The sequence below is a fragment of the Rhinolophus ferrumequinum genome, chromosome 10 (genome assembly GCF_004115265.2).
Source record: "Rhinolophus ferrumequinum isolate MPI-CBG mRhiFer1 chromosome 10, mRhiFer1_v1.p, whole genome shotgun sequence".
Classification (NCBI taxonomy): Eukaryota; Metazoa; Chordata; class Mammalia; order Chiroptera; family Rhinolophidae; genus Rhinolophus; species Rhinolophus ferrumequinum.
This window is the reverse complement of record NC_046293.1, coordinates 35,215,636-35,231,138: the sequence shown is the minus strand read 5'-3', so window position 1 is coordinate 35,231,138 and position 15,503 is coordinate 35,215,636. Positions and strand designations below refer to the sequence as shown.

The following is a 15,503-nucleotide window of genomic DNA, read 5'->3' as shown; positions in this document are numbered from 1 at the left end:
CATGGGTAGCAAAATCCACAGCTGCTCAAGTCTACTATATACAATGGTGTAGATCAATGTATACAGTTGGACCTCTGCGTCCACTGACTCCCAACCACAGAAAGAAAACAGTACAGGTATTTATTTTTTAAATTTCACATATAATTGGACCTGCACAGTTCAAACCATGTTGTTTGAAGTCTCCAAAAGAAAAATAACTATATTCATTTCATTAATATACATTAATAAATTTAGGAAATGAAAAAAGATAATATTCTAATATATGCATTTTTAATGTTATAGAATAGTGTACATTTTAACTAATAAGCTTTAAATGTACATTTAATACTCAATTTGTTATTAACAATTAATGCCAGTAATTTGTAAGTGCCCCAAATCTATGCAGGCATTTGGTATCGATCCAAATTTATAAGCCTTTGTCGCTAGGTTAGAGATCCAGGTTTATCTTTAAGAACCTCCTACTGTCTAACCTGTTTAATGATACTTGTTAAAACTTCATTTCCTGTGTATCACCTTTTCGTATCCAAATAAACTCAAGTCTGAATAGTTTCCTAACTCCTTGCCTTTAATCTCTTTTCTCTTATTCTATCACCTATCAATTAAATTGGTTTTCTTTACATTCCCTCAGCATGTCATAATCATGCTTTGATGCATTTCACCCTACATAAAATATCTCTCCTCCCTGCTACCTGTAAATTTTAAAGGCCGAGCTCACTCTTATTTTTACTTTTATTCTCTAAAGAGAATAATTAGTTTTCCCTTAACTTCTATAGCACTCACTGATGGTCAATACTATTCAAATAAGCACTTAATTAGAAAAGGTAGTTGTGTAATAGAGAAAGATTAATTTTTCTTTTGTTGTGTTTTGTTGTTTTTATTTCCGATAGCACCAAGCAGAGCTTTGGTCATGTGGTAGAGGTTATAAGTGCTTATTAATTAATTAATTCACAACAAAGAAAGTAAATTATGTGAAATGAAATGTCATTTGAAGAGCACCACAGCCTCTATGCTTTTGCTATGCTTAATTTTAAGATTGTATTCATTAAATGAATAATACAAATGAATTACATAGGTTTAAGTATTTAAATTGTCAATTCTAATGGTCATACTATAATGTTTGTTGTTTCAGCTAGTTTGCATAAATACAAATTCAGCATTTAAACATCTAAAATTCTCTTTACTTTGTAAAATCTGATAACAGTATTTTCTAGATTAAATATTAAAAATAGCAAATGATAAGGAAAGCCTTATCGTGTATCATCAGTTGTCGCCCACCTCCTGCCTCATCAGTGTTTTCCCTATTTACTGTATTTTTCTCACTGGCATACAAGCATGCTATAATTTTTACAAGTATATACATTTTAAATAAAGTTTTTTTTGATCACACATCCTTCACCCACTACTGCAAAACACCTTAGTGCAATTGTCTATTTCAGCATTTCTAAATGAATACAAATCGTGTGGGTCTCTTGTTAAAATGCAAATTCTAATTCAGCAGGTATGTGCTCGCTGCTGTAACATATTATCATTCTTTCGGGAAAATCTTTCTTTACTTGGTTTCTGGAACACCAAATTTACATTTCTCTTCACTTTTTCTGCTACTTACCTATCTCCCTGACTATAAGTGTTAGCATATCCCACAATCCAATCCTTGGGCCTCTTTTTATTTTATTAACTCCTAAATGGTGTCATGAAGGCCTATAGCTTTAAATTGCAGATACACCTGTATTCTGACCAGTCTTAAATCTATGTCTCCTATGTAGATGTCTCCCCTAAAATCCTATCATGTTTATCAGATGCCTCAATGAACACCTCTACTTGGCTATCTACTAGTAATTTCAAACTTAAAATTTTCAAATCCGAACTCTACCCCACCCTACCTTATCTTTCCCCCTCTACTAGGCCCACGCTGGCAATCTTGCTTCTCATCCATGTTGGAAAACCCAACAAGTCGTACCACTGTCCAATCAGCTGTTCAAGTGCAAAACCTGGGAGTCATCCTTGCATTCCTCTATCTCTCATTGTAAAGAATCATTACGTAGTCTCAGTTCTGCCTTTTAAATATCACTGACTTGCCGCATCATTCTTCACCTCAACATCATCGTGCTGATCCAGGCCATTATTACACATTACACAGAGTTCCGTGTCTTTTTATTATTGATTGTAGCTTCCAATAGCTAACCAAAGCGTTTTTACTCAACCTTATTTCCACGTTTATCATTTCCTTTATTCGGTGGGATGAAGCTTAGGTTCTTTAATACGGTTTATGAAGCCATACATAATCTGGCCCCTGATTCCTTCCCCAGGCCTGTTTATGTCTACTTCCTTCCCTGCACTCTGAACTTCAGCAGTGTAGGGACTGGGCTATGAGGTAACGCTGCCATTTGGCTCAGAGCCCTCATGAAGATTGTTCCCCTTCCTGGAATGCTCTTCCTTCCCTTCTTAGCCCAGCTAGCTTTCACCTAACTCAAGTTTTAACTTAAACATGACTTCTTCCTGGAGGCCGTCTTTGACCTCTTAGACTAGGTTTGGGGCTCCCACAATATAGTCTGTAGAGTTATATACTTCCCTATCTTAACAGTCACTGTATTTTATACAAATCTTTATCTTTTTCTTTGGACTTATCCATATCTTTTTCTCCCATTAAGATCTGGGAAGGCCAAATCAGCAGAGGTAGAGTTAGGTATTGGTATTTTGAAGGCTGGAACATTTAATTTGGGGAGCCCTCTTTATGAATAAAAATATGAAAAAATAAACATATACACACTTAAGTTAAAAATTGAATACTCTCTTATAAAAAATCCCAACAAAGTAAAAAATTAAAAAAGACAAATATAAAAATATATGACCCTGTGAACACACTGCTAGGGACCCTCCCGAGAACCCCAAATATTAAGCTTCATTAAATTCCCAGTAAATACATATTAATTAGTCTTCTCTGCATATTAATTAGTCTTCTTTAAAGCTCTATTTCTAGTGTTAAAAGCAGTGCTTAACAACATATCAGGTACTCAATATTTTTGAATGAATATATTAACCGAGTTATTATCCATTATATTTTTTATCCATTTGGCATTAAACAAGTTTTTCACAAATCAGATTTCTAAAACATGTTTTATATATTAGAAAATTATTTTTATAATTATTCTCAATTATTTGCTATAGTCATATTTCAAATGCTAATAATATACACACTGTTTGCCTATCATTGGGCTCTGCATAAAGTCTGTTGCACCTGTTTACTAAGTGGAAAAAAATTTTTGGCATTAAATAAACATTATAATTGTATTTATGTGTGTATATGTATATATGTGTATGTCTATATCTTTATGGATCATATATATTAAGACTTTACAATTAATTTTGAATTACTAAGATTTAATTTTTTAAAATATTTCCACAAACAGAAACCATTCGTGGAGAAACCATCTATCTTCTGTTTTCTTTATGTTTTTATAAACATTTGTCTCTGGACTAATAAAGACACCAATAGTTTAGATAACTTAAAAAGTGCATTAAATGTTTTCTTTATTCTGAGTTTGTCCACAAAACAAAATTTAAGCGGTTATTTGAATCAAGACAATAAGAGCATTCAAAACATAAGCTCTTTGGCTTAAATCTTTAGAGTTTAGTTTGTTAAAATAGAATTAAGTTGGTTAAGTTCCTTTTATAATAACATTTTAAATATGCTGAAGAGTGCCGTGCTCATATCAAGATTGTCAGGTGTGTGTGTGTGTGTGTGTGTGTGTGTGTGTGTGTGTGTAAATGTGTTATAAAGTGCAGCCCTGTGATCAATGCACACTTTTTCCTCCCATTTTCCTAAATACATCATGAAAAAAGGATGAGGTTTCCGCCTTAATTGCTTGTGCCTTTTATTCACATTCCTCTCTCAGCCAGAATTGTGAAAAGAGTGTTAGTAAAAGGCTGCACAATAGAGCTTTTCATTAGGCCTCAGCAAGGCACACAAAAGAAGGCTTTTGGAAAGAGTGAATGCATGAGTTTAATTTGCAGGTGGAGAGTAGATAAAAGGTGCTGACGCCTCTATTATTCTCTTACTTAGGTGACCCTTACCCTGTTCAGCTGATCCCAACTACCATGGCAGCTGCTGCCGCAGCAACACCAGGCTTAGGCCCACTCCAACTGCAGGTAAGTCAGGAAACAATATGGAAGAGATAAAGGTTAAGTAAATATCAAAAATAGCTAATTATCCTGTTAAAGCAAAAGAAAACTGACTAGTGATAGTTGTCTCACACTTTTTTTATTTTTGAATTTATTTGTATGGATCCTCAACCAAAATTTGAGATGTTGATTCTTTTAATTTTTAGCCCTGTTTTCTGTACTAATGATAACTTATTGTAATTTTTTTATTGCCTGGTATGATTTAACAAAATGAACTGTAGTTTTGCTTTGATTATCATGTGCCATAATTTCCTCACAGAATGGGCCTCATCAAGTAAAAAGAACCAAAAAAAAAATCTACAAAAGATATTTTAAAAAAAGGTATTCAAACAGATACTTACTATGTATCAAGGCAACTTAACAAAAATTACATTTAAAATTGTTCAGTATTACTGAAGCTCTCTTCACGTCTCTTTATTTTCCTGCCAATGCCAGTTCAGTTAGGCAAGCAAGGGTAAGTAGACCAAATAAGCATATACCTGAATGAAGATGACTTTATCCAGACATCCCAATTAAGATCTTTTTTTATCCCTGCAGCATATATATTCCAAGAATGTCAGTGTTAACTTTACTAGATGACCAAGTGATTTTGGAAATTTTGTCTCTGGGGTTGAAAAGAATATCAGTACAATTATATTAAAGGTATTTTTCATTAACTATTTAAATCTTTGAATCAGCGTCCTACAAAATCTTCCCTACTTTCCACTGTTATAGACTTTACAGTTATGTAATTAATAGGAATAACAAATCATCTAATAATAAAATGAATCTCCCCTTTAGAGAAGATTTTTCCTTTTCTTTTTCCTGAAAGACAGAGTATGCCTGTGAAGCCACATATAAAGCAGTTATGCTTAATAAAATTAAATCATATTCATGGAAATGCATTGTCATGACAGATGACCTTAGTCAATACGGAAGCATATAGTTTCACAGTACAGCATCAAGAAACAGATACATCTGGTCGGCAAGGGGGATTGTCAGAAGACCTGGTAGGTTTCTGAAAACCCAAATGAACCTCAAAAGGAACACAGGAGGAGCTGAGACGTACTGTGTTCTACAGAGGTCATTCCTATTTTACCTTTTCTTCAAAATGCTATATTGTGAGTTTCTGTGGGAAACACGTTGGGAAATGGAGCCAGGGGACAATAAAAGTAACGTGACATTTCTTATCCTTTGAAATGGCATCTGGGAAATAACTACAATAGGGAAAAGTGGTTGTAATAGTTAAAACTAAAAAAGAGTAGTGGAATTAAAGAAAAAGGGGAAAATATTCAGCAATCGATTTAAATGTGAAAAATAAGAGTTTTAGAGATTTACGATGTCTATTTTCAAAGTATGTAAGACATTCTCATTTCTTTTCACCATTGTATTAGTGGTGAAAGGGAGCAAAGTGAGTCGAAGGCATCTCCTGTGTTTTACTGCAGGATTCTAGTGGAAGGTAGCTTCATTAGGCAGCAATCCAAACTTTGTTTTCTATAGAGAAGTATCATATATTAGAATATTTGACAAAAATTAAGTTTCATTTGTCCTTATGATATTATGGCAGATTACCTTAAAATTTAAAGATATATATTTTTTCCTCTTTATCAGAAAAAAGACACCAAACTTACTTGCTCTTCCTTTATCTATAATTTGATCTATAAATGGGATAACAATCCTTTATATAAATGGGCTTGTAGCCATGAAAATATAAACTTTTAATTAGGATTTCAGTAAATTAACACTGTGGTATAACAAGGAATTAATAATCCAAAACTCATTCATGGTAAGCTATTAGTTGCTGTTGAAACACACACACACACACACACACACACACACACACACACACACACACACACAAATACTTTTGCTCATGATTGAAAAATGGTACTCAGATGCAAACACATTATCGTGGCAGATACTCTGGCTTTTCTTTGAAGTGGACTGACTCTTACCTTTGCCAGGATGCCTACACCAGTTTACTTTCTACTCATAGTCCTGACACTATATTTCCAGAACCCTGACCTTGACTTCAGCTTTCCCCAGAGCTGCAAAGGAGATCTGTAATACATCCTCTCCCCTTACTTTAAAGTAGCATCCAAATTCTTTTCTTGTCTATAAACCTCCCCAGGTGCGTCAGAGAAAAGCTAACTACAATGACTAATTAGAAGTCTTATCTTAACCCTTATGCAACATTCACCCCTATCTTGGGAACCTACCTCTGAGAAGTTTCATCTCAGTGGAGTATAATGCATGAGCCAGTTTTAATTCTCTGCAAACTCTACTTTCAATTAGAGTCTGCTAAATCTTCATTTTCCATTCCTTAGTATACCTTGAGTAGACTTCATCACTTTCAAGTCCCTTTCGGTTCTAAGATTCTCTTTCAGTTATTAAGATTCAGTCTTAGATTCTTATGCTAGAGTCTCTGGTAATGCTTTCACAAGGATTATCTCATTTCATCTTATTATACTACTTTGTGTTATGTATTAATATCTTCATTTGATAAAGAAGAAAACTGAGTCACAGGGTTCAAAAATCCATGGTTTTTGAACAATTATATTTGCTTCTCCAATACAGGGGATATTATTTTAAATTTTGGGGGCATAGCTCTTCTTAGGACATTTGCTAACACAGTAACCTGCTAATCAAATTATAACAGTACTGCTGATAAATTGGCACTAATACAAATACTCATTATGAATTGCAATCCTAAAAAAGGAGCAGGATCCATAACGATAGCTATCTACTTCAAACCCTGCATTTTTCATTTCATACCTCTTTCCAAAGATATATGTCCATTCAAGCCTCTCTTTTTGAACATCTGAATCTAAAAAGAAATACTAGAATATATTCCTAGTCGTGGTTGACTTTGTTTACCTATCATTTGTGTTTGCCTTTGAAATAATCTTTTGCAAATTGTTAAGGCTTGGATAATATTATGTCAAGTGAAACTCATAACCATGGCCTTTATTAAAAAATAATAAAGATGAGTACAATTGTTTTCAAAGTAGAGCAAAATGAAATGTTTTAAATTAAACCACCCTTTATTAGCTAAATATTATTTATTGCTTCTGAATACAATAATGAAATATATACCATGTAATAAAAGTACTTTACATTAAAAAATAATGTTACTGTGTACTTTTCAGTACAGTTAAAATAGTCAAAGTATTGACATATATTTATTTTTTTATAGGAAAAGAAATAACATTCGGATTATATTCATAAAATCAGTTAACATTTGGCCAAGGCACCATTTTATTTATTTCCTTTGTAATGAAATACCTGTCTGTCTCTTCTGCCTTTTAAGTCTTTCCTGAGCTTTAGATCAATATAGCCAACTATTTATTGGCTTTTTGGGGGGAGGTGAATTATTCAGAGGAAATATATAGATGTTTACAGACACTAGAAACAGACCAACGTGGAACTGGCCAGTTCTTTTCTTTGCCTCTTAGACCTGCTCATTTTCTGGTCTTGGTAAATAAATCCATTCCATCTATTGCTCAACCAGGAAACATGAGAGCTATCCTTAACACTTTTCCTCCCTTTTCCTCTATACCTAGTCATTCATCCCACCTACTAAACACATCAAGAATCCATCTGTTACTTTTCTATCTTTCTTTCCTCTGTAACTGTCACCCTTTTTGGTCGGGCTACCCTAATTGCTTGCTTAACTTACTGCAATAGCCCCAGAACTGGTCTTTCTGTCTTCAGTTTGCCTCCTTCAATGTACTCTCTACGTTAGTCAGAATGATCCTTCTGATTTTAGAAAATATGAGCACATTCTCCCCCTACTTAAAGAAAGTCCTTAAATAACTCCGTGGTGTTTTCAAATGATCTCTTCTCTCTGGATCTTTCCATATGATGTTTCCTTTTCCTAAAATTCTATTACCCACCATCTTTATCAAGCCAACTCCCACTTATTCCTGTCGTTATGAGTTAAAATATCACTTTTTCAGGGAATAGCTCATTGTCCCCAAGTCCGGATTAATGCAGCCCTTATGTGTTCCAATAGGACACTGTATTTTCTTCTCTTACATAGCACTTGTAGGATATGTTTTAAATCCTACTTTCTGGTTTCTACCAGATGGCAAAATCTATGAAGTCAGTGACTCACTATTGTTTGCACTTAATCAAGTACTTGAAGTATTTTATAGACCAATAAATATATATTAAATGAAAGGGTGAAGAGTGAATCTTAACATTACACTTTCAATAAATTATGCATCTGTTATGCTCAAATAGCTGTTCTGCTTGATAATATTAGAATTAAGCTGAATATTAATAATTGCTTCCCTATATAAATTAATCTTCATCCTTTAAAAAAGATAACAGCAGAAATAGAAATATCAAAGGCACCATTGACTCAAAGAAGGAAAAAGTTAGTAGTGTGAATTCAATTTAGTAAGATATACATTGACATTTTATAATAAAAGTGATCCTCATGTAATGCAATAAAAGAAACTTAAGAAAACAATACATACCTAGTACCATGTTTGGCACTACAGTATTTAAAAAAATATTTTTATAATAGTTTTGCTTCATACTACTTTATTCAGTCTGCTCCAACTACACCAGCCTGTTTCTGTCCTTTGACTTGCTAAGGCATGCTCCCACCTTAGAGTTTTGCATTAGCTCCCTCTCTACCTGACATGCTCTTCCCTCTGCCTGGAAGGCTAATTTTCACTTCATTCAAGAATTTGCTCTAATGTCATCTCTCTGAGGCCTAACATAAACTAACCTATTTAAATCATAAAATAACATTCCCAGAAATACCACACGCCCTATTTACCTTATTCTGCGTTTTTCTATAGCATTAGTCGTCTTTAAACATACTGTATAACTTACTTATTATATTCCTTATTCATTGTCTATCTGTTCCAAATATTCTCTAAGCTCCACCAAAGCAGGGATCGTAATATTTTGTTGTTCAGTAATGTCTCTTAAATGCTCAGAAGAATGCCTAGCAAATAGCTGGTACTCGATACATATTTATAAAATGAAAGAAATTTTCATGAGCTAGAGGTCATAATCATTTTTAATAAAACAACAAAGCAATATATGATTAATTTCTGGAACAAATGATATTAATTTAAAGACCAGAGAACTTCACATTTTTTTCAGCCCCTGTTTGAAAGATTCTTAGTATATGAGAAATCTCTAACTGTATCTCACCCTGCTCTTTCCTCTCTTTTTATCTTACCATAACCATGGGCTGTTGTGTAAAGAATACATTTTAGCATTTATTAAAGTTTATGTAATTCCTTTAAACTCACTTTATATTTTATTTAAAAAAAGGCCAAACGCTGCAACATTGATTATTCCTACTTCGTTTGCTAATAAATGAGAATACATACATAACAATGTAAAAAATACCTAAGAATATGAGCTACTTGGAGGTACTTTTGACTCAATATGGCTCACCTTGCCAATAGAACACTAAAGTAAATTATTTCTAAATAATGGAAGGATGTGTTATCAAAATAGTAACTAGCCAAATAGCAACACATACACTGGGTTCACTTTCTTTTTTTTCTTCCTCCCCATCCTTTTTTTTTTTTTTTTTTCCCTTTCCTCTTCCTCTTCAAACTACTTTTTTTTCTTCCAAAAGCCAATGCTTTTGACATTTGGGGGGGTTCATTTATATAGGAAACTAATGTAGCTTCATTTCAATATTAAAAAGTGAGTATTATTACTTAAGAAAAATAAAGTTATACTTTGAAACTTTTGGACATTTGTGACTACATAAAATGAACTGAGCGTATTGTCTATTTCAATTAATAAAACCAAATGATGGCAATATCTAATATTTATTTCTTATATTCATTGTCATTAATTTGCATTTTACTTGATGGGCATTGTGAATTTTTAATAATAATAGTTGTGTAGCACATACTATTTCTAATTTTTAACTAGGCTTCTACAATTTGAAATTAGAAGAAAATATTTGTCTACTTATTTCTCACTTTATAAATACTGTATTTGTGTTGGTCAAAATATGGTTGCCACCTATTCTACCTATAGGAAGCGAAAAATGTTGGCTCCAACCAGTGACTAATAGTGATAAGCAAAGGACAAAAAGATTGAAATTCTTCTTGAATGGTCATGTTTTACTCAAAATAAGCAAGTAGTGTTCACTCAAGAATTTATTAACTTTTTAGTGGTTTTAGTAGGATTATTTTTAAAATTTATAATGTTTTTGGAATAAAGACTCAACATTACAAGTTGTCATGAATGAAATCACATGGGCCCATAATTCTAGTAACCAGTAACATCAGTAATATGCATTCTCTGGGATAGAGGGAACGACAGATGACATGTGATCATAGTGGAAAATGAAACATACAAAGATCAGCTGAGATCAACCTTTTTTTCATGGAAGTCATAGTGGAAATGGCTTAAGATTCTATCTGATTGGGAGTATCATCAAGGTAGATATGGATGAAAAACTGAAGTTTATCTTTTTATCAACCTGCTGCCAGTCTCTGAAGGTCAGTAATTATGACAGGACAAAGATAACTACTTCATATTTCCCAGAGCACTGTAAGTTTTAAGTTGGTGCAAACGTAATTGCGGTTTAAAAGGTTAAAAATTATTGCAAAAACCACAATCACTTTTGCACCAACCTCATAGCTGACCATGGCATTATGAGTCTGACCAAGAGAAACCTCCAGAAAATAGATAAGGAAGAAATACCTATGGAAAGCTCTGGATGTGAGGATTCTTAACTTCTTATTGAACGAATTACTTACAAGGATAAACACTTATAAAGTATTCATCTTTAGCTACCTAGATAGTCTACTATTCAGCTTAACTTTTAGATCATAGTCATTTCCATACAGGGTGAAAAACGATCAACTGCTCCTCATTTCAGTCGCAACCCTGGGGTGCTATTTACTGTCGGACTTCTGTCTGCATGAATGAGTTTTCTTGCAGGTTAAAAGAATGAATTTCCTCTTTTCCTCTCCCTTCGACCCTGAGCCTGCAGGGCAGACAGACAGTAGCACACATATGATTAATACAGCACAGCTGCAAGTGTGAGTCATTTGCATATGTATTAATAGAGGCAAAAAAAACCCAACAACAATTAAATTATATGCAGAGACATTCTGCATACTAAAGAACATGTGCAAATAGGCCTGAAAAAGTGCAGCCAACATTTTCTCTGACTTTTCCAAGCCCATATGGGCTAGAGTCAAAACCTAGCCATGTTCAAGAATCTCCTTTAAGGAAGAACCTGATAAGAGCTACATCCATCGTTATTACCATCCCTAGGGTTCCTGGGAACTGTTTGACATTTGGACAATGGAGACAGTACAAGCAGTGTCTTTTTCATGCTATTTCTGTATTTGCTTATTTCCAGCAGCTTATGGTATCTCATTACATGCTAACAAAAACATCAGTACACGTGTGCTTTTCCACAGTTCCCATTTTCATTGTAATGACCAATCGAATAAATGGTAAACTTCAAAATTATATTTGAAGTTCCATCATTGCCTACACTAAAGTAATATAATTATTTACCATTGCCAGGTTTTCTGGTCATAAGCCATGCCTATTCCTCAATGGCATTCTGTCTTCTCTTAATCAAAACATGGTTAGGTTATCCTAAAATGTTTCTGGGCTAATTATCATACTTGAAAGGATTGCTAGGCTCAAGGCCAACAGTAGATGCAATCCCAGGAACAATACCAACTTACTGAAATGTTAAAAGGATACAGTTTTTTAAGTATACAGTGATTTTATCAAGAAAAAGAGAAGTACTCAATTTTTTTAGTCTTGATACATATAAGAAGAGAGAGCAACTAATATTCTTCAGATTCACAGATTGTATTTTTATTACAAATTTGTTCTTCAGCCTAATTGTTCATTTAGTTTATATTAACAGTATCATTTAATTTATTCAAGGAATGTTTTATGAAGACAAATTCAGCCTTAGTAGTAAAATTTTACCTAAGTAAAAGTTATCACCTTAATATAGGACCAATAAGAATCTTGAGACTAAAGAGCCCAAATGAAGACAGATAACCCTTAAGAGGAACAAATCCTGGGTTTGTTGGTACCAGAAAATTATTGAATAGTATCCGTGAATATCGTCTATTATTTGTATGGCCAAGTTTCAAAGCATGCAGCTGGAACATGTAAATTGCATTACATACAACTGGTAAACATAGGATAGACATAGTCATCGTTAATTGATTATATACAGAAAAATGTAGTCTCTCAGCAAGGGATAATTAGAGAGAACATAACATAAAGACCAAAATAAAAGTTTTTATTATATCAAGGCGTTATCTTTGGATTAATATTTGAAGAGGCACTATTGCTTAGTGAGAATCGTTATAACATAATGGGTCAAATGGTGGTGACTGCCCAGTCATCTGTGCCCTTAGTCATAATGCTTCTGCTATTTACTAGCTCTGTGACTTTAGGCAAATTACATGACTTCTCCCTGCCTTAGTTTCCTAATCTCTAAAATATGGGTGCAAATGATATCTTATTGTAAGTATTAAATGAGATAATATATGTAAAGAGTTTAGAGTAATAAAAATATTAATTACCATTTATCAAATACTATGCACTAGGTAATAATAAATGCTTGGTATTATTAGTTGATTAATAAGTGTTACTAACCGGTATTAAAACTATTTTTTATTGCTTAAAGACAGTCTTGCAAATGAGGTCTTGGCGACTTTTCCACATGAGGAAATACTTTGCAGGGCAGCATCGAAAGCAAGTTAGTAAAATTGAGGCATATTATCTTATGAATGAGGGAATAATTTTATTCCCCTGTGTGGCATAATTTTAAGACCCATTGCAGGAATGTATGGGAGAAAATGAGTTTACTTAACAAGAACAACAACAAAAAATCTGAGTGTGTAGTTACTTGGGGTATATAGTGTTCTATATTTTGTTATTGTTCACTCTTTATCTCAATATTTATGTTTATAAAATAAAAATAATGTCTCCTGTCAAGTCCTATTTTTCCAACGGTATAATGCAAATGAATTGTCTCTATGAGCTACCTCAACTATTTTAAATAAATACCTTGTAAAATTTAAAATAAGTTTTTTACATAGATGCTTTCCATGTAACATAAATTTTTAAATAAATAATGTAAGAAAGATTTTCTTGTATAACCCTTCCAAGCTTACTCTTTTTCTAGATATATTAGTAAAATATATTCTAAGGCACAGACCTCTCATCCTACTCCTTTATTGTGTATAGCTAAACCATTTTTCATATAAATCTGAGAAAATTTATAAACTTTCATTACTTTCTTTAAGGAACTAATTCCTATGTTTTCAAATTTGAATGTGGAAGCACATTATTTTTATAAACCCCATAGTATCCTGGAAATTTTATTTACTCAACAAATATTTATTCTTTGTAAGCTAGTAAGCTGAGTATCATAAAGAATGCAAAGATGAGTCAGTTAAGAATACTTGGTGGATCATAGTGGAGCTTGAAATTTAAAAGAATATATTGAGTGTGAAAATGGAATAGAATTTCAAGAAAGTCATACAACCTCCTGTTCTAACAAGTATATTTGAAGTGGGAAGGACCTCAGAGTCCTTTGAAACAGTTGTTTCAAACTGTTCAAAGGAGTTGTGTGACTTTAAGCACCCCAAACAGTACCATTCACTTTTATTTGTTTTACAGATTGACTTCTACTGGCTCAGATTGTTTGAATGAAAGATTCTACTGCTTAAACAAAATTTAGAAACCATTCTTCTTTTCCAACTCCTTAAATGTATTGATGAGGCAATTTAGTCTCTAAGTAGTGACCTAGCTCAATCAGATATTAACAGAAGTGTGCCTGGAATCCTAGCAACTGAAAGCTAAATCTAGCTTCTTCCCATTTTACCAGGGTATTTTTTAAAAATGTATATTATTTTTAAGTTGTTTTGTATAAAATGAGGGGAGAAAAATTGCTATTTTTGCATTTAGACTATTAAATTAAGGGTGAATAAAATAATGGGTCGGATTTGCATATTACTAACAATGGCAACCTTCTGAATTGCTTTCATTTTGCTGAGTTCAGTGATTGTGCTCTCTGAATTAATTCTTTTGTGAAAAGCTATTGAAAGATCAAGGAATTCAGAAAACAAAACAACAGAGAATCGTGCTGTTTCATATCTATTTGTTCATAGAAGGTTCAAAGTGAGATTGTTTACATCACAAGTCTTGTTGATATTTTATTTGCTTCTTAGAAGAAAGATAGTATTCAATGATGATTATATAATCATGCAGATAAGATTTTTGCAGTCACAAATAAACTGTTCTAAGAGAAAGACCAAGGAGAAAAACCACATTACAATTTTGAGTTGTGTTTGGTTGGCAAGTGTCTTCACGAGACTTGAAAATAGAGCTCTATTCGATTCCTTCAGATAAAAAGCTTAAGTCAGCCCAGCATATTTCAAATGTCCTGTTTCCTGTGGAAGTTTCTCAGCATTGGCCTGCCAAACTGAGGGCATGAAAAGAAGGGGGAGGAGGGAAACAAACTCTGAATTATTCCATCTTTCTTAATCCTGACCTTTCCCTTAATGTCATACTCTTTTTTTTTTTTTCTTACCCAACTGTTTCTTGGATAAAGAAAATAGACAAGAAGCAAGGGAGGAACAGACTCAAAGTATGATCCCAAATGATTTGCTACAATGAGTGCTGGACTAACATAATTAATGCCTCCAACATGCAGCAATGTTCTCTCTTGCTTTGCCATTACTAGAACTTCTTCAACATAGAATGCAAAAAGTAATAGTGATAGTTTAAAATTACAGTGATTTCCATTTTGGAATGAGACAGAATTATTGAAAGTAATGTCCCTCTATCTATAGTAGTTGCTTTAAGATAACAAGTTTCCATTGAAATTTGATTATACTATGCTCTACAACTCCCACTACTGCAAATATGTGCCCTAAATATTTTTCATATGATTAGTTTTCCACGGAATTTAGTTCTTTGGTTTTAAAGGAATTTTGAATTATTAGAAATAGTACAGCTAAAACATTTGGTTAACCTTCAGAAGATAAGCCAGTACATTTAACTAAATAATAAAAAAGCAAAGACCCTTAAATGTTCTTCATTTTTATTCTCATCTTGATTTGGTTCACCTTGCATCTGGTTTACCTCCAGAGCATTTTAAATTTGGGTGTTTTACTGTCACCTTAGACACACGCTAGCGTTAAATACGCTGTGAAACCATAAAATACCTAGTTTTCACATGTTCTGTCTTTGCATTCTAACCATTTATTAATATATGGGTAGAGTAACCAGTTAGATACTTACGCTTTTTTCTCTTTCTTTAAAACATGTTCCCCAAGTTTTATTTAAACATTAAAAAA

The 15,503-nt window shown here is 33.0% G+C and overlaps 1 protein-coding gene across 3 annotated transcripts in view; it reads left to right on the top strand.

Moving 5' to 3' along the window:
• The window catches only part of SOX5 (SRY-box transcription factor 5), a 478,480-nt gene that overhangs the window by 373,783 nt on the left and 89,194 nt on the right, over window positions 1-15,503 (top strand). For all 3 annotated transcript variants that reach the window (XM_033118758.1, XM_033118759.1, XM_033118757.1), the window contains one exon: window positions 4,061-4,146. In XM_033118758.1, coding sequence (XP_032974649.1) covers window positions 4,061-4,146 — 86 coding nt within the window. The remainder of the gene's footprint in view (window positions 1-4,060; window positions 4,147-15,503) is intronic.